The following is an 18,104-nucleotide window of genomic DNA, read 5'->3' as shown; positions in this document are numbered from 1 at the left end:
ATGTATTAAATGTGTAGCCTGAATAACCCTACAAAAATCGACGGTTTTGTCGATTTTTTAACAGGTGATTCAGCATCAGTAGCTTACAGATACAACAAAATACTTGCAGAAGTCGCGGGAGAAGATGACGACGTTGACGTCAAAGTGCGTGATAGCAGCTGACGTAGCGTCGTTAGTGCTTGATGTGACGTAGCTTTTTTTTTTGAACCGCCATTTTTATGTATTCAATATGGACGACGTAACCAACAGATTCAAAATTCTGCTTCTAGGCGTATCTGAAAAGACTAAACGAAAGTTTGTTTTGTAGTTTTAATTTTATTTTAATTTAATTTTGTCCTATTTGCTTAATTTCTACAGATTTTTAAAGCAGTAGCTATGGTACAATGGACCTAAAACATCGCTTTCTTTTCCTCTTGATATGGGGGACCATTTTCGTGTGTCTTTCCTCAGGAGCCAAACTACGTAAGTCGTCTTTCTGTAAAGATGCTAGCTGTTTACAGTTATACAGTAAAATGTTTTTGTACTAAACTTATTTTTAACTATGTAAGTTTTTGATTACTTATATACATCTTTGAAATTCTATTTTTATAACAAGACTAAAGTAGGCATATTTGTAAATCGTCAATAATAGACAGTGTATCATTCTGTCGTAGCTTCTACCAAGCAAAAGTCGAAGAATTCTCGAAAAAAGCTGGGTCATATGGCCTCTGCTCTATTAAGTTTGAAGCCGGCAGACAGAGTGAAGTTTAGAAAACTGTGCCTTGATAAAAAGAAAATGTGCAAACCAGATATACTTATCGGTAAAAACGCCACTTTACATTGGAAGAGAGACAATGTCGAAGACATTGTTAAGGTACGGTACTGGAATGTTTGATGTAAAGCCAAGATAAATTAAAAATTCGTTTTGTAGATGTTCTACAACCTCTACTAACCATAGGTAGAAACCAAATGAGATATAATCGATCGCTTTTAAAAAATATTTAATCACATATTAAATATGTGACTAAATATTTCTAAATAATTTAGGTTTTACTTCCAAGTCCCACAGGGGTACAGAATGAAAGTTAAACCCAAACACATCGCAATTCACATTTTTGTACATAATGTCGTAGGTACTATCATTCTTGCTGCTGTTATGTCAGAAAAGGTGCACTATACAATATGTTCATTAATCTGTTTCTTGTTTCCTTTTGCTTTTTTAGCTTCGTTTTTGGAATATATACCAGTGTACCTTTAAAAAGTCCCCAAAGTCTTGTCCAGGTTGGTGTTGAATTTCGATGTAAATTGATATCAGTTACTTCCTAAAGCAAGATAGGTCTTGCTGTAAATTGTTTAGGATAAATCGTGATAGAACAGTTTTTCGGTGCGTTACGGTAAAAAAATTCTAGTTGTTATTGATATCTACAAAAAATTATCAAAAGAATCAGACCAAGTATTTATACAGAACAAATGTACAGCTTTATATTTATTGTATTCATAGTTGACGGCGGTTGGGCAGTGTGGTCCCGCTGGAACAGATGCAGCAACAATTGTGGTCCCGGAAAAAGGAGCAGGAACCGCTCCTGTGCCGATCCTTCACCGCAGAACGGGGGGTTATTTTGTCACGGTCGATCATTCGAGAAAAAAAGATGCATTGGCAACTGCAGGCTTAACAAAGGTTGGTTGATCACGTATGCTTGCAAAGAACATAAATTCTCAATAGTCTACACCCTGGTAAACTTTTTAAAAAATTTATTCGCTGACCAATTTGGTCCTTGATGCATTCCTTTTTTAATTTCTAATTACCAAATATCTTCATTATGTACAGACACAGATGTGTCTGTACATATTGCCATCACCTGCGTCTGTCGTCGCCGATGCCGATGCCGATGCCGTCGCCGTGCACTTTCCTTGTAAACACGATAAGTGGAAGGCAGTTTTACTTTTTGGCTTTATATTTACAGAGCTGATGAATATTCATAAAAGGCAGGTCAAGTTCGAAAATCAGCATGATCGGGCCATTATTGTAGAAGTTATGCTGTTTTTTCACTTTTCAGCATATATGCAACCTTGTAAACACATTTTAAGGAAAACCGTTAGGCCTGTTGTCATGAAACTCACAGGAGTAATCAATCTTACTAAAACGCAGGTCAAGTTCGAAAATAAGCATGATCGGGCCACTATTTTAGTAGTTATGCGGTTTTTTCATTGTTCAGCATATATGCAACACTGTAAACACAATATAAGAAAAACAGATAGTGGAAGTGGAAGGCAGTTTTACTTTTTGGCTTTATATTTACAGAGCTGATGAATATTCATAAAACGCAGGTCAAGTTCGAAAATCAGCATAATCGGGGCATTATTTTAGAAGTTATGCTGTTTTTTCACATTTTCTCAGATTTAATTCTTAGGCATGTTAATAGCCTTATTATTTAAGTAATAAGATACGTAAAAGTGTTTGTTTGACATTTCCTGCATCTTTACAACATTGTTAGTTGATTATGTAAAAATGATGGTTAACTTGTCATCGTGTATTGTGTAATAAAGTGTCAAAAATGGAAATAAACTCATATCATTGCAGTTTGTCAGATTCAATCATTCACTATGTTCAGAATCTCAAAATGGAGGAAATTGGACATTTAACACTGTTGTATTGATATTTTTCCCATCTGATCAATTTTCTTAGTTGATCGTATAAAAATGGCAGTAAACTGTTTATTTTGTTTTATGTTAAAAAAATTGTTAAAAATGAAAAAAAAAAACCATTTCAGAACAGTGCTGTCTTTGTTTACATTTTGGCATTTTCAAGTTGTGACTTTGAAGTTCCATGGGCCTGAAGACCTTTGCTAGTTACATTTTCTGAATATCCATGATTCTAATATTTTATTATTAAAAATTGATGGTCATTATGCTGTTAAACATTATGTAATATCGCATCAAAATCTGAAAAAATCTATTTTGGGCTCTGCTCCCATGATGACCATTTAAGACAAACCATGTCACTTACTGTTCTCAAACAGTACAGTAAATAAGTACAGATGTGTCTGTACATATTGCCATCACCTGCATCTGTCGTCGCCATCACTGTCGCTGGCGCCGGCGCCGTGCACTTTCATTGTAAACACGATTAGTGGAAGGCAGTTTTACTTTTTGGCTGTATATTTACAGAGCTGATGAATATTCATAAAATGCAGGTCAAGTTCGAAAATCAGCATGATCAGGCCATTATTGAGGAAGTTATGCTATTTTTTCACATTTCCTCAGATTAAATTCTTAGGCATGTTAACTCTTTCAATTTTTAGTTAATAAGATACGTAAAAGTGTTTGTTTGGCATTTCCTGCATCTTTACAACATCATTACTTGATTATGTAAAAATGATGGTAAACTTGTTATCGTGTATTGTGTAATAAAGTTTCAAAAATGGAAATAAACTCATATCATTGCAGTTAGTCAGATTCAATCATTCACTATGTTCAGAATCTCAGAATGGAAGAAATTGGACATTTAACGCTGCTCTATTAATATTTTTCCCATCTCATCAATTTTCTTAGTTGATCATATAAAAACGGTAGTAAACTGTTAATTTTGTTTTATGTTAGAAATTGTTAAAACTGGGAAAAAAATTTCCGAACATTGCTGTCTTGTTTCCATTTTGGCATTTTCAAGTTGTGACTTTGAAGTTCCATGGGCCTGAAGACCTTTGCTAGTCACATTTTCTGAATATCCATAATACTAATATTTTATTATTAAAATTGATGGTCATTATGCTGTTAAACATTATGTAATATTGCATCAAAATTTGAAAAAAAAACTATTTTGGGCACTGCTCCCTTGATGAACATTAAAAAAAAAAAGTCACTTACTGTTCTCAAACTTACAGGAAAGAAACATGGGACTAAAATACAGCTTCAGTAGGCAATGCAGTCTGTTTGGTAATTCTTACTGCCAGTTAAACGTTTTTTTTTTTTTTTTTTCACATATTTTCAAGGTGTGACTTTGACGTTCCACGGGCTTGAAGACCCATGCTAGTCACATTTTCTGAAAATCCATGATACGTATATTGTATTATTAAAAATTAACGGTCATTATGCTGTTAATAATTATGTAATATGGCATCAGAATAGAAGAAAACACAATTTTGGGTGCTGCTGCCATGATGACCATTATGGGAAAACCATGTTGCTTATGATTGCCAAACTTTCAAAAAAGAAATACAGGACTAAAATGCAGCCTGAGTTGGAAAAGCAGTCTAATTGGCTTCTTTTTCTGGAAGTTATACATTTTCAAAGTGTGAACTTGTTACACATTTTACTTACATTGGTATTACCTGTTGAGCATAATTAAAATTTGATGCTGAATTTGCAGTTTAACATAATGTACTTTTGCATCAGAATTGACAGTAGCCTATTTTGTGCATAGTTATTTCCTGTTTGTTGTCTGTACATTTGACAGCTTTGCTGCCTTGTTTTTAATTCCCAATAGACAGTTACATTTTATATTCAATTGGTGGGCCTTAGTACCTGTTTTTCAAGTGAAATTTTTCGTTTGTGATAGGCAAAGAAAGATACGTAGTGCTCCGTGCCTGGCGCGTTTTGCAGAAAATGCACAAAAGGCACCCGTGGCTGGAAGAGTCTTGTGTCGATAATGGCTGTACCTATGCCACTGTCAGAGCGGCTGTAGGAAAGAAATACTTGGTAAGAGGTTAAAAAATAAAATAACAAACTTCTTAATTTTTTTTTTTTTTTTTTTTTTTTTGAAAATTAAAAACCGGACAAGAAAATATATCTACATGTACGTCCATTTATAGATTGCGTAAGCAAACCTAATTGAAAAGCATGTTTTAAACAATGTTAAAAACATTTTTCGAAACAAAGCAACTAGATATAATTGTACCACCAGCGTAGGCGCTGGCGGTACACATGGTTTTAGTCCCGTCCGGTCCGTTCCGCTGGCTCCGCCGGCTCCGTAACCATGTCACCGTTACCGCTTCTCCTCCTAGCCTACAAGGGCCTGCACACCCATCTCTTGGATTTAGGTCACGTATAATCTCAACTCGTTCCACGTAAAATGTGGGCTTCGTCGGTGCTGGGGTCTGGGTGTGGCGCTCATTGCAATGTAACCTTGTCCAAAAATGGCAAAATTAAATGCTCATTATCCACCCTTCGGAAGGAATTATGGGAAAAATTTCTACAGACGGCTGACCGAAAGGAATATGTGGAGATTTCAAATATGCCCAAGGTCAAACGGGCCAAAATTAAAAAAAAAAACGAATTTTTTTACGAAAAAAAATTATTTGCGCTGATATTCAGAAACTACACAGACTTAACCAATAATATTATTGGAAAGTGTCACCCTTCGGGTCATCTTTCATCTCGATTTGGGGTCATTCGGTGCATTTACACGGGAGTAGCGGCCATAAGATACCGAAACTGAAAATTGTCTCTAATTTGGGAACCGTTAATGCTAGAGACCCATTCTTTTTTGCATTTTGTAGAGCATGTAAAGCCCAACTGGAGGTGGTCCCCGTTTTTTTGTATTCCATACAGAATTCGAGTTATGCTGTATCAAAAAGTACATAGTGGTGGTGAAAGCAAAATGTGGAGTATGGTAATGGATAATAAATTTTGAACCCCGGGAAAATAAAACATAAGGCTTGGCGAGGCAGACAACTTCTGGTCAAAAATGACATTATTTCATGAAATTTGAACATCTGGAACTACAGAGCACCTCCCATTTCAAGAATTTCAACCAAAATGACCTTTTCTTTATTTTGATTAATTTTTTCTGTACGAAATTTATGGCACATTATTGTAACTCCAAATTTATAACATTTAGTCCCTTATATCTCCAAAACTGGCAAAGATAGGTCCATAGTTACTATTAAAGTTGAATAGGAAGTCACATACTGGCAATTTAATTGTGGCCTTGTAATTGACCTTTGACCTACTTTTCACCATGAACTGAACTTTGCAAATTTTTGTTCCCTTTTATCTCCAAAACTGGCAGAGATAGGTCCATAGTTACTATTGAACTTGAATAGGAAGTCACATACTGGCAATTTAATTGTGGCCTTGTAATTGACCTTTGACCTACTTTTCATCACGAATTGAACTTTGCAAATTTTTGTTCCCTTTTATCTCCAAAACTGGCAGAGATAGGTCCATAGTTACTATTGAACTTGAATAGGAAGTCACATACTGGCAATTTAATTGTGGCCTTGTAATTGACCTTTGACCTACTTTTCATCATGAATTGAACTTTGCAAATTTTGGTTCCTTTTATCTCCAAAACTGGCAAAGATAGGTCCATAGTTACTATTGAAGTTGAATAGGAAGTCATATACTGGTAATCTTACTCTGACCTTGAAATTGACCTCTGACCTATTTTACACCATAAACTGAACTTTGCAACTTTTTAATGCTTATATTTCAAAACTGGCAAAGATACGCCCATAGTTACTATTGAATTTGAATAGAAAGTCATTAGAGGCAATTTACTGTGACCTTAAAATTGACCTTTGACCTACTTTTCACCATAAACTGAACTTTGCAAATTTTCGTTCCCTTTTATCTCCAAAACTGGCAAAGATACATAGTTACTATTGAAGTTGAATAGGAAGTCATATACTGGCAATCTAAGTGTGACCTTGAAATTGACCTTTGACCTACTTTTCACCATAAACTGAACTTTGCAAATTTTCGTTCCCTTTTATCTCCAAAACTGGCAAAGATACATAGTTACTATTGAAGTTGAATAGGAAGTCATATACTGGCAATCTAAGTGTGACCTTGAAATTGACCTTTGACCTACTTTTCATCATGAATTGAACTTTGCAATTTTCGTTTCCTTTTATCTCCAAAACTGGCAGAGATAGGTCCATAATTACTATTGAACTTGAATAGGAAGTCATATACTGGCAATTTACTGTGACCGTAAAATTGACCTTTGACCTACTTTTTACGATGAACTGGGGCCGGTTTCACAAAGCAGTAGTTAGTTAGAACAACTAACTACTGAACTACCTCGCTATCGAGCCAACTTAGCGATTTTCGAGGGGTGTTTCACGAAGCAGTAGTTAACTTATCGCTAAGTTCAGTCGTAAACTTCTTTCGCTAGTTCTCTCGTTACTCACCGTAGTCTCGAAACCGTCTGCCGGAAGTGGAACTCTTGCGTAAAAGTGTCACGAAAGCACTAACTCTCCAATTTTTGGTGGCTGGAAATGCATAAGAACGTCTGCTTTGAGGTCGTCGTAAAGGATCTCCACCACCTTTTTGCCGCTCTTTTTGTCACAGCTAGGCGCAACCTCTCGTAAATTGCATCATCGTGTGTATATGCTAATAGATTCTGCCTTTCATGAAAACGTCGTAGTCTACGTTGCCGTCTGGCGGTACGGTTAGCAAGAAAGGTAGCCGCCATATTGGATACAAAGACAAACGACAGACAACGGTAACTAAGCAACCTTTTTATTTCACTCATTACGCAAGCGCACGATGAAACTCTAGAGTTAGCGACTGGTCTGACCAGTAATTAAATATCCAAGGTAACAACGAGACAATAACGAGCGAGAGAACTAGCGATTGCTTCGTGAAACGGCACTCATAACTAGCGATAGGCTAACTACCGATCGCTAACTAACTACTGCTTTGTGAAACCGGCCCCTGAACTTTGATTGTACCATTTTTAGTTATTATTATTTTTTTTTATTTATTTATTTATTTATTTTATTTATTTATTTATTTTTTTTTTTTTTTTTTTGCATATTTTGAGAATTCTTGTTGATTGCATTTTATAGAGCTTGTCAAGCACAAGACTGGTGGTGGTGTCCCTTTTTTTTTTGGGGGGGGGGGTCCATACGAATGTGCTTACTCCAGCTGGTGGTACAATATCCGGAGGCGGTATCGCCTCTCTGATCCTCTAGTTTCATTTATCCTAGGATGAATACTGGTCTGCACTGATTTGCTATAAATATAAACGTGCGTGCGCCGTGGACGGCAAGTGGAGTAAGTGGAGCGCCTGGAGTGGTTGTACCACCAAGTGTGGCCCAGGCCTAAGGCAGAGGACCAGATCGTGCGATGAACCTAAGCCAACTAATGGTGGCGCATATTGTACTGGGCGCAGCTTTCAAGAGACAGATTGTGTAGGAGACGATTGCCCAAAGGAAGGTAGTAATACACCAAAGTGATATATACTCTCTCGCACACGTGTGTGTATGTGTGTGTGAGAGAGAGAGAGAGAGAGAGAGAGAGAGAGAGAGAGAGAGAAAGAGAGAGAGAGAATTAACATCATTAAGATCAGTGGTATAATTTTAAATGGGACATCCCCCTTAGGAAAACTTCAGTGGCATACAAATGTTATAATACGTCTTCCACTTTTAGGTATACTCGTCAGTAAGTTAAGCGACTGGTCCGCTTTCTCAGAGTGTTCAATCTCATGCGGCAGTTATGGTTTAAGGGTGTCCAAGCGGGAATGCTATGGAGGTGGAATATGTACAGTGAACGGGAAGCCCGTGCAAGAGTTGTTGCATTTTAAACCATGTTATGGCGGATTATGCCCAGGTGAAAATTTATACTGTTTTCAGAACACAATTAGATATCATTTGCGTATTTTGTTAAACTACAAACGGGAAATTCTGTGTTTTGATTTGATTTGATTGAAGGACGAATAGTTACAAATGTGATCCCTACCGTCAAAAACAGGGAAGCAGAAACGATGTAACAGAATAAAGTGCAAATAGTGAACCTGTTAAGATGTCCAAAGCAAAAAAAAGGGGCGGGGGAATAGAGTGAGATTCATGTAAAAAGATTTTTAAAAAATGTGTATATTAAAGTGAAAGGAAGATGGGGCCAATGGTCGGCGTGGACGGCGTGTTCAGCAAAATGCGGCACTGGACGCAAGGGTCGTCTTCGTATATGCAACGCTACCGTCATTGATGAGCTTAGTAGCGAGTGGTGCGTTGGAGACGAAGTGAAGATGAAGAAATGCAAATTGCCCTGTACGGATACGGGAGGGAAAGTCAGTGATGACGAGGAAAGTATTTTCAGGATTCTTGGAAAGGAAAAGAAACCGAGAGGTGAGTAATGTCAGATTGTCATATGATAAGCCTATCTACATTGTACCGAGTAGAAAGACAACCCAAAGCCCACATTTCTATGGTTTCGGTATAACATGCCGACTGCACATAAAAACCGGTACCTTGTGGCCTAGAGAAAAACTTGTTTAGGTTTTTAAAAAGCCATTGTGTACTACTTATTATGCAGTGACTTTAACTAAAGTCATATTAGCGTTTTGAGCAGTTGGTATAGTAAGTGAATGTTATTTTTCCTTTTATAGATATACGATTTGACATTTCACATATTCACATTTCACTACTTCAGTGTTGTTATTCGCTGGATTATAATAGCGGGTTTAAATAATGAGTTGCATTATCTTTATAGTTAAAAGAGACGATGATGGCGATGGTGACGAGGACAACAATAAAGAAAAAGAAAATGATGGTGGTGGTGACGGAGAGAACAAGAACGAAGATTATTTCTTGAACGAAGGAAAAGAAAAAGAAAAAGTGAACGCACTTGCTGATGAAGAGGAAAATCCACCAGATAAAACAACCACTACACTGAACACAAAAAGCACAATCAAAGAAGTCCCAACAACAAAGGTATAGGTTTTTTTTTTCTTACAGGGCAACTCCATGGGATTTTCTCGCCAAATTGGATTTTCCCGGGAAATAAGCTATTTTCCGTACTCATGAATTATTTGTCTTTATTTCTTTGCACTTGGATTAGTTGATTAGTTTAAGATTTGAGATTAGATTAAGATAGTTTAAAATTTGACTTACTTCAAAATGACTGACCTGTCATTATAACCAGCAATCATCTTCCTACTATATGTTCGTATGTAAATATCAACATCAGGTACAGTTATGGGGTTAAATGTCGTTTTTAAGGTGTATGTTAGGTTTTATTAGAAGCTGTGGATGGCAAAAATAAGCGTTTGGGGAATTTTCAAACGCATGGAGTGTACCTTAAATATTCAGTATGATCATGTACTCCCAGAGAAATAATGACAAAGCTTCTGGGAGCTATTTATATGTGTAATATCTATTTTAATCACTTTATCTATTTATTTATTTACTATTTTGGAGGGGGGTTATTTATTCAACAATTAGGTGTCCTCGTTATTGCTCATGCAAGTGTGTCACATTGCGAATCCTTTACGAACCATTTTTATTTACATATTTTTAATTTCCGATTTAAATTAGGAATCTCCCGTTATAAAGAACATATCGAAGTCAGCAGACATACTAGCTAAAGGCTCCTCCAAATACAAGCCACTGCCTTCAAAAGAGCCACACACAGCATGGTCAGAATGGACGAAGTGTTCTGCGTCCTGTGACGGTGGCACCCGCACTAGGACAAGATCCTGCCTGAAAAGAAAATTCCCGTGCAAGGGAGAAATACGTGATTTCCAGTTCTGTAACACCATGGCGTGCCCAGGTATGCTTACAGGGAATTAACAATCATTTGAAAGGTGATAAGAATCAGTGGTTTAGAACTCACTTATTTGGGTTTTGATCCCAAAACAGGAGCAGCAAAAGTTGAAATAAAATGGCAACAGAAACTTTGTAACTTGATCAAATGTGAGTTTTTTTTCTAATTTCAATTTTTTTCTAAATCCTTCTTTTTTAAGTGACACAACGACAGCCTTATTCCCGATTTCTCAGCTGAACTATATCACGTATAAATTGTCACAGTCTGAAACTTTGCTTGTACCTACTGCTTGTATATAAGTTTTAATCTTGAAATACATATATGTGTTCAGTTGAAGGTGATTGGAGCGAATGGCTAGGGTGGAATCCGTGCAGTGTGACATGCGGTACTGGGCATCGTACGAGATACAGAAAGTGCGACTCTCCACTGCCATTACTAGGAGGTACCTGTGTTGGCGACGACCATCAACGGAAGAAATGTACCATGCCCGAGTGCAGTAAAGGTGATTTCATATCATTTGATACCGAATTTATATCTGTACTCAACTAATTTGATATAAGCCAGATTGATGGCGATCAACATATATATGTCTTTCTGAACCCCATTCTCTACTTATCCCTGTCTCAATCAGGCACTTAGTTGGTAAAAAAAGGATCTATTAGGGGGTCTTTGGACTCGTTTCAGCGAAAATAAGAACGCAATCTTCTCTCACTGTGCAAAAATACAACATAATGCCAGGAGTTTGATCTATTCTGTTCTTCTATTCAATCGACTTTCATTTCCCTTCCAGACATTTCCTCGACGTGGACCAAATGGTCCAAGTGGACAGAATGCTCTAAAACGTGCGGACCTAGCAAGAAATCGCGTTCGAGGAAATGCTCCACAAACTCTGGTGAAAAAAGTCACGTTTGTGTAGAGGCATCCACGCAAACTGTCCCCTGTCACCCGAGACCCTGTCCAGGTATGTAAGAGCTTCTGTGGCGTTGTTTCTTCTCACTGTATTAAAAACAAAAGTAATGCAAATGTGTATTCATATTTATCCTCAAATATAACTTTATGAGAACGAGATTTGTTTTTATCGCTCAAACTTAACCAAAGTATCTGATGCAATTTAAAAAAGGCTTTATTTGTCAGAAATATTCGACTTTGCTGTTTTAAAGCTCTTATCAGTGTGTTCTCATAAAATTTTAGTTATGCATTCAAATGAAACTGTTTTGAGTACTACATATTTCCTCCAAGTACTTAAGGTGCCACTCAAGTAAGTTTTTGTTGAAATAAGATGTCTGAGATTTTCTTGAGTCAAACATTTTGGACTTCAGTTAAAGGGCAGTGGGCAGCCTGGAGCAGCTGGGCGAAGTGTTCTAGGAAGTGTGATATCGGAGTTCGTATAAGGGACCGCACTTGTACCGACCCAGCACCCGTCGGGACAGGGAAGAGATGTATTGGGTTAGGCGCCGATCTCTCTCACTGCTTCAGAAGGCCATGTGGCGGTAGGTACATTTTAATATATCTAATCGGATTTTAATTACTTTATATAGAAAATTTTGTATAGACTGCTGTTTTTCTATGCCTTTTGAATTTGTCATACAACTTAACCCGTTGTGATGTTTTATCAATATGTTCAATTGTTTTTAGACCCAGTCAATCAAATACAAAAAGATATGTAATAATAATAATAAATAAAAATAGACAGAACAGTGGGTTTTGCTTTTAAGTTAATACCGTCGTGGTTTATTTTAGACCCTGGTGAATTGGCATTGGTGTTCAAGGGAGAAGGGTTCCTGCAGTACCCTCCCAACGATATCGTCAGTCATGTCCTTTACAGCTTCATTCGGTTCAATCCCTCGTCCGGAGAGGGCGTCTTGCTTCACGGGCATAGTGCCAACTGCACGTCGGACAAGTGTGCGGACAGCTTTGAACTTTCGCTTAAAGACGGCGTCTTGTGTCTGAAGGTTGACATGGTTGGACAAAAAATGAAGCTGCTTAGCAAAGAAAAATTAAAGGTGAGCGACTGATCAATTTTATAGTTTTAACTTGTATGAAAACTTGCGATTAAACTAGGATTTTAGCGCGTTGCTCTTGGCCAAAAACGTTTTAAATACTTCTTACAGTAGATAAGAATCAGATCATCTAAAAGATCAGCTAATAGATAAGATTAGCTCATATTGAAAAAATAATAACTTTTGCGTCTTCTGTGGACTGTTTGTAGACTGGCGTTTGGCACAACGTCTTGATTTCACTGATTGGCAAGCGTGGTATGATGGAGGTGGACGACAGGGAACAGATAAGTGCGAAGTTTAATGTTGATCTAGAAATGATAGATTATGATCTTCCCTTAACCCTGGGCGGAGTCGCTCCGGACAGTCAGTCAAAGACACAAGGTACACACACTCATCATTACCAATAAGGGTTTTAATGCTGATGATCTTGACTGAACGTGTTAAAACTACTTTTTAAATTCACTCAAAGAACGGAGTTATTCGTGGATTTAATTTTTGGAAAAGTTTAAATTACTTTTTTGTTCTTGTTTATGTCTTTCGTTCTAAATAAATCTTTGTCTTTTTAGGGTTTGAGGGAAAGATTGCAGATCTCCGAGTGAATTACAAAAAATTTTCACTGTCTAGGGATCGGCATTGGCATGGGTATGGCAACCCGGATAAAAAAGCCAATGTGAAAAAGACTAAAGCAGGTATGAGTGCAGGTATAAGTGCCATCCCAGGGTTTGTTTCGTGCCTTTCCTTGTAGCATCTCTGTATGCAAACTCAGATGTTCTAAACTCATTTTTTTTCTTTTCATAAATGACACCGTTATGCAGTTATATATATTTGGATTTACATATCATTTATTGAAAAAATGTATGTTGTTTCAGTTAATTCTCAAAATAACAAATCTGTTCATGCAATCGCAGAACATTTTGTCCCCAATTTGTTATTATCATTTTGATGATACTTGTATCTTTTAGATGTCGAAGCAGTTTACCCATCGTTTAACGGCAGCTCATACTTGCCACTGTCGTCTGCTCCAAATGGAACCCATTTTCAGTTGTCCCTCGTTATGAAGCCAGTAAACCTGACCGGGCTGATTGCCTTCGTGCCGGGAATGGTCAGCGGTTCTTATGCCTCTGTGATGATAAGAAAGGGGAAACTTGAGCTCTGTATAAATCTCAAAGTGGATCGGACGTGCCGAAAAAGTGGGATAGAGTTAAAGGTAATATTGAGTTATTAATGTTACAATTTCGACCACTAAAAATGTCATTTTTATAATTAAATCTCTCGCATATATGTATATGTAAATATGTAATTAACTTATACAATGTATTGTTAATCTTTGGCGAACCTAAGAATATTATATATCCCCAAGAAATTAATGTAATTATTCAGTGCCTGCAGTGGCCATTTTACAAACGTGTGTTATTTGTTAATGCGGACCGTTTGTTTCGTTTTTTAGGTGAATTCCTGGTATTTTGTAGACATTAACATCGCAGGGAACACCGCGAAATTCCATATAAACGGCAATGAAGCCAACCAGTTGACCGTCCAAGGACAACCATTCACAATCAGAGGTAAAGTTTACATTGGTGGAGGTAGTAACACAGATTGGACAGTCTTTACCACTGCTGGTAAAGTGAACTCCGGATTTGTTGGAATCATCGAACAGATCATCCTAAATGGCAGGGTTTATTCGATGAAGAGGCGGTTGTTACGTGGACGGTACGGTCACTTCAATGGCGTAGGGGCTAGCGTCGCAGGTAAGGAATGACTGTAGATCTCTATAACTGCGATTAGATCCTATATTGTTCCCAGCAAAAAATAGAACGCTTTTTAGCGTTACCATAACGTAACCATAACGTTTTTGGTTATATAACGGTGTATATATATCACGGTAACGTTATAATAACGTTCTTGGGTTTGTACCGGTGTATTCATGTATCACAAATACCATGAACAGGCCTACCAGACTACAAGACTCGGCACCTAAGGATCCTGAATTAACCGGTATATCGGGCCACACTACCCGTTTTCAAGGTGTGTGTCAGATCGCATTTCGGAGTATCAGCCAGAACACCGACAGGATGAGCCCTGGCATGCTCGGCTGTCACCTTGATTGGATAGTAAACGATTGTCGTAATTCGCTATGATTTTAAAACCGGGTGCATAAATTTGAAAGCCACCTAGATGAACCTTAGACTGCCACATTACTCTAATACAATGCAAAAAACGCCCTATCAAAAGTGGTTAAAACATTCAAACCGAATGTCGTTAAGTCCCCATATATCCCCATAGAGACAATAAAATAGAGTACTCTAAAGTAAGAGTACAGTTTATTGTTGTTCAGCTGAGCGTGGATGAGCCTGCAGTCGTGCTACAAAATTTGTTCTGGGGTATGATACTCCGAAATGCGATCTGACACACACCTTGAAAACGGGTAGCGTGGTCCGATATACCGGTTAATTCAGGATCCTTAGGTGCCGAGTCTGGTAGTTGGGTAGGCCTGATGAATTCCTTTCCTATTTACTGTATGACCAGTACATTATAATGAGCTGTTTGAGAATGAGGAGACAGTGATAGACCTGCGATGCGACTACACAGAGATGGTGTTAAAAGCCAAGAAGAACGAACATGTGCACGTGGAGTGGTTGAGAGGCAACCAAAAATTGGTACTGAATGACCATATGACTCTCCTGGAGGTAACGTAAAGAAATTCCGAAGCACTTTAATTATATCGATAAAACTATTTCGCACACTAAATTTCAAAAAAGATTTTTGTTTGTTGTAGCTAATTCACCATGATTGTTATTCATGTCTTTTGTCGCTTTGTTGAATCACAATTTTGTCCTTTTAGGAGCCGGGTTTTGGTAATGTGAGTGTTCTCCGGCTCCGCCCGAGTCACACGGATGCCAACACGGGGATCTACGCATGCTTGGTCACCTTCAGGAACACTGCCACGATTTTACGGTCATTCGGAGTCACGTATCACCCCTACGAAATGGGTAGGTGAAGGCAGGATTCCTTAAATATTTATAAAAGTTAATAACATTTTGGTTTGTGTAATGGGTCCTTTAAATGTTTAGAGTAAATATAATAAAAACTAAAATATTTTCCTTGTACAAAATCTTTAAATATGACGAAAAAAAGGTAAAATTGAAAATCATCTATATAATGAGTTGATAAAAGTAAAAAAAATTATTTGTTCTTTATAATAGATACATTTCATTAGTGAAAAGAAAATTATAATGATAATTGATAGTTAAATTTATTAATTTATTAATTTATTTTTATGATTATTTGTCTTCTCTCGTTGTCAGTGATGTCTTTCTCCGCGGAGTTGCCCCAGATTTCTGTAATAGTGGTTAGTGTATTGTTAGCAGTCCTTGCTTTGGTGCTGTTCATGCTGCAACGACTAGGATACATGAGGCAAATGTATGTTTGTATTAGCATGTATTAATTATTTAAAGACTAGTCTTTTTTTTACGTTTACTGATACATTTATATCATAATTAGCGTAAAACATAGTGTATAACATCGTGCATTTTTTACGGGTATGGAGTAGAGCGTACCGCCGGAGAAATGAATTCCAAGTTTATATATTTTTTGTCATTTCATTTTATTTCAGCACCCGGAAATTCAACTTTTATGGCAAACTTGCAGAAAGAGCAAACAAGAGAAAGAAATCAGACGCTAAATATGAAAGGTAGTGTTTCATGTCAAAACAGTGATCGCCAACCCTAACTAGAAATAATTCTAATGATTTTTAAATATTATTATGTACTTTCTAGAGAAAACTTTAATGGAAAATGACTATATATTTTTGTTACTCAGGTTAGACGGACCGAAAGCAGAAGAAGAGGAGACATTAGATCAAAAGGCGAAATCATCTAAGGCAAGTTTAGTTTGTCAGTGCAGCCCGGTCTCCTTTTGTAATTTTAACACACATTGAGATATTGTAGCAACATTCATTTTACACATCTCAGATAAAGTCCAATTTCAGTCTGTACAACGGCTGTGGGTCCAACCATAGATGTTGTGCTGTTATGTTTTCATTTTCCCAGACGTCATAACTGAAATCATTATTTTTGCTTTCTATCCATTGACAACATTTTGAAATTATCCGTTTCACAATCTGCAGACTTCAGTTAAGAGCAGATCAAAGCAAAGTGTGACTGGGTCAGTCCCTGGATCTAAGAAAAGTGTGAAGATCAATTTGACGGGCCCCTCAAGCGATAGCCTTGGTGCGTCCAAGGAATCTCTGATGTCAAAAGGTTCCAAGAAATCCATAAAAGGTGATTCTAGGAGCAGCATAAAACAGATGTCTTCTCACCGGTCTCTGGCGTCTGTTCATCAGCGCTCTGGTGCCAGTCTGAGCTCGAGAAGCAGAGCTAGTGGTACGTACGGGCCTTTAGCTGAACATGTTGCTTTGTTTTAGAATGGTATTTCAGATTTACGATAATTATAATTTAAAACTTTAAAGTGGGTAGAGACATGTTCTAATAATACCATGGAATCGAATGTACAATGGAGCCTTTATGGTATATAAATATTTCGATTCAGTTGAATCTACCGTGAAGAAAGAAGATGAGATTTCAGAACTCTGTGACCCTGGTAGGTAGTTGTTTTTCCAGTAAGTTTTAGACACAACAAAGGTATCCGGTGAATGTTATCATCTTACATATGTGAGAATGAAACGGAATTTATTAATTACTCTTATCAGGATTCCATTTTACCACATTTTATGACTGATTTAGACTGTATATACTTATTATAATAATTATTATTAGTCCTAGGATCAGCATCATCAGTTGCATCAAAGTTACGCGAAGAAGCCGAGAGAGAGTTTTCAGAGCACCTCTTGAAGAGCCAAACTAACTCGGTCGTGAGCCTAAAAGATAGTGTAGCTACTATCGGTAGCATGACTCAGAAGGGTAGCACTATTAGTGTTCCTAGTGTCGCAAGTGTGGCATCCAAGAAAACGCCGGGCGATTTGTCAGTAGAAAAGCACAGCAGGTAAAGTCCCGTTTCCTACTGTTTACCACCGATTTTTTCTTCAAATAATTGAAAAGAGGGAAAATGATCATTCATTATGAACTGACAATTCAAGTGCCCGTAATGTACGTAATCCAGTTTCTTTTTTTTGGTTGAACTTTAATGGTAATGTTAAGATGACATCCTTTTGATAAGAATTACGTTGAAATACAAAGCTGTTTTTGCTAATTTATATTTCAGCCATTCGGTGAGGTCTACACCTTCAAAAGCCAAAGAAAGTTAGGCTAGCCGAAAACGAAAAGCACATTAAAATGAAAAAAGAAAAATACAAAGAATCGCCAGTGAGAAGCGTTGTTTACAGTTGTATACGTAAACAATAACAGCTATAGTTAAAACGTAATGGTGTATATTTTAAAGAATGCCTTTTCAAACAAATGATACCGATTTGTAAGATAGTAAGACATAACCAAGATAAAAAAGGATGATTCGCTCCATTTCTTCTTCGACATGTGTGTGGAATGATTATATGGTATATGATCAGCAATCATTAGACTTATCGATGTTTACACCAGATTAAATATTAGATGAAGGTCTTTGTTAACATTCTCGAACGTTCCATTTTTAAATTTATTGTAGTGAATAAAACATAATAAAAGA

The 18,104-nt window shown here is 37.1% G+C and overlaps 1 protein-coding gene across 1 annotated transcript; it reads left to right on the top strand.

The window, feature by feature from the left end:
• The first annotated feature begins 305 nt into the window (after positions 1–305).
• LOC106156341 (uncharacterized) lies at positions 306–18,104 on the top strand. Its single transcript, XM_087007009.1, has 27 exons — positions 306–462; positions 654–853; positions 1,203–1,260; positions 1,481–1,657; positions 4,535–4,674; positions 7,914–8,142; positions 8,356–8,535; positions 8,808–9,050; positions 9,415–9,635; positions 10,239–10,473; positions 10,799–10,969; positions 11,258–11,428; positions 11,787–11,957; positions 12,208–12,470; positions 12,677–12,848; positions 13,034–13,156; positions 13,430–13,674; positions 13,915–14,215; positions 14,994–15,154; positions 15,310–15,457; positions 15,773–15,887; positions 16,081–16,158; positions 16,287–16,347; positions 16,594–16,849; positions 17,016–17,066; positions 17,243–17,468; positions 17,688–18,104. Exons 1-27 carry the CDS (start codon positions 384–386, stop codon positions 17,728–17,730), a joined length of 4,518 nt encoding a protein of 1,505 aa, XP_086863135.1. The 5' UTR covers positions 306–383; the 3' UTR covers positions 17,731–18,104.

Source organism: Lingula anatina, chromosome 2, assembly GCF_051362555.1.
Source record: "Lingula anatina isolate TDL-2025a chromosome 2, LinAna3.0, whole genome shotgun sequence".
Taxonomy (NCBI): Eukaryota; Metazoa; Brachiopoda; class Lingulata; order Lingulida; family Lingulidae; genus Lingula; species Lingula anatina.
This window is presented reverse-complemented; position numbering and strand designations above follow the sequence as displayed.

Bases quoted from the DNA above. Each gene is read 5' to 3' on its own strand.
- LOC106156341 (XM_087007009.1), top strand. From the start codon at position 384: ATGGACCTAAAACATCGCTTTCTTTTCCTCTTGATATGGGGGACCATT. The intron at 1,261-1,480 runs GTTGGTGTTGAA...TTGTATTCATAG, and splicing joins GTCCCCAAAGTCTTGTCCAG to TTGACGGCGGTTGGGCAGTG. The intron at 14,216-14,993 runs GTAAGGAATGAC...CTGTATGACCAG, and splicing joins CGTAGGGGCTAGCGTCGCAG to TACATTATAATGAGCTGTTT.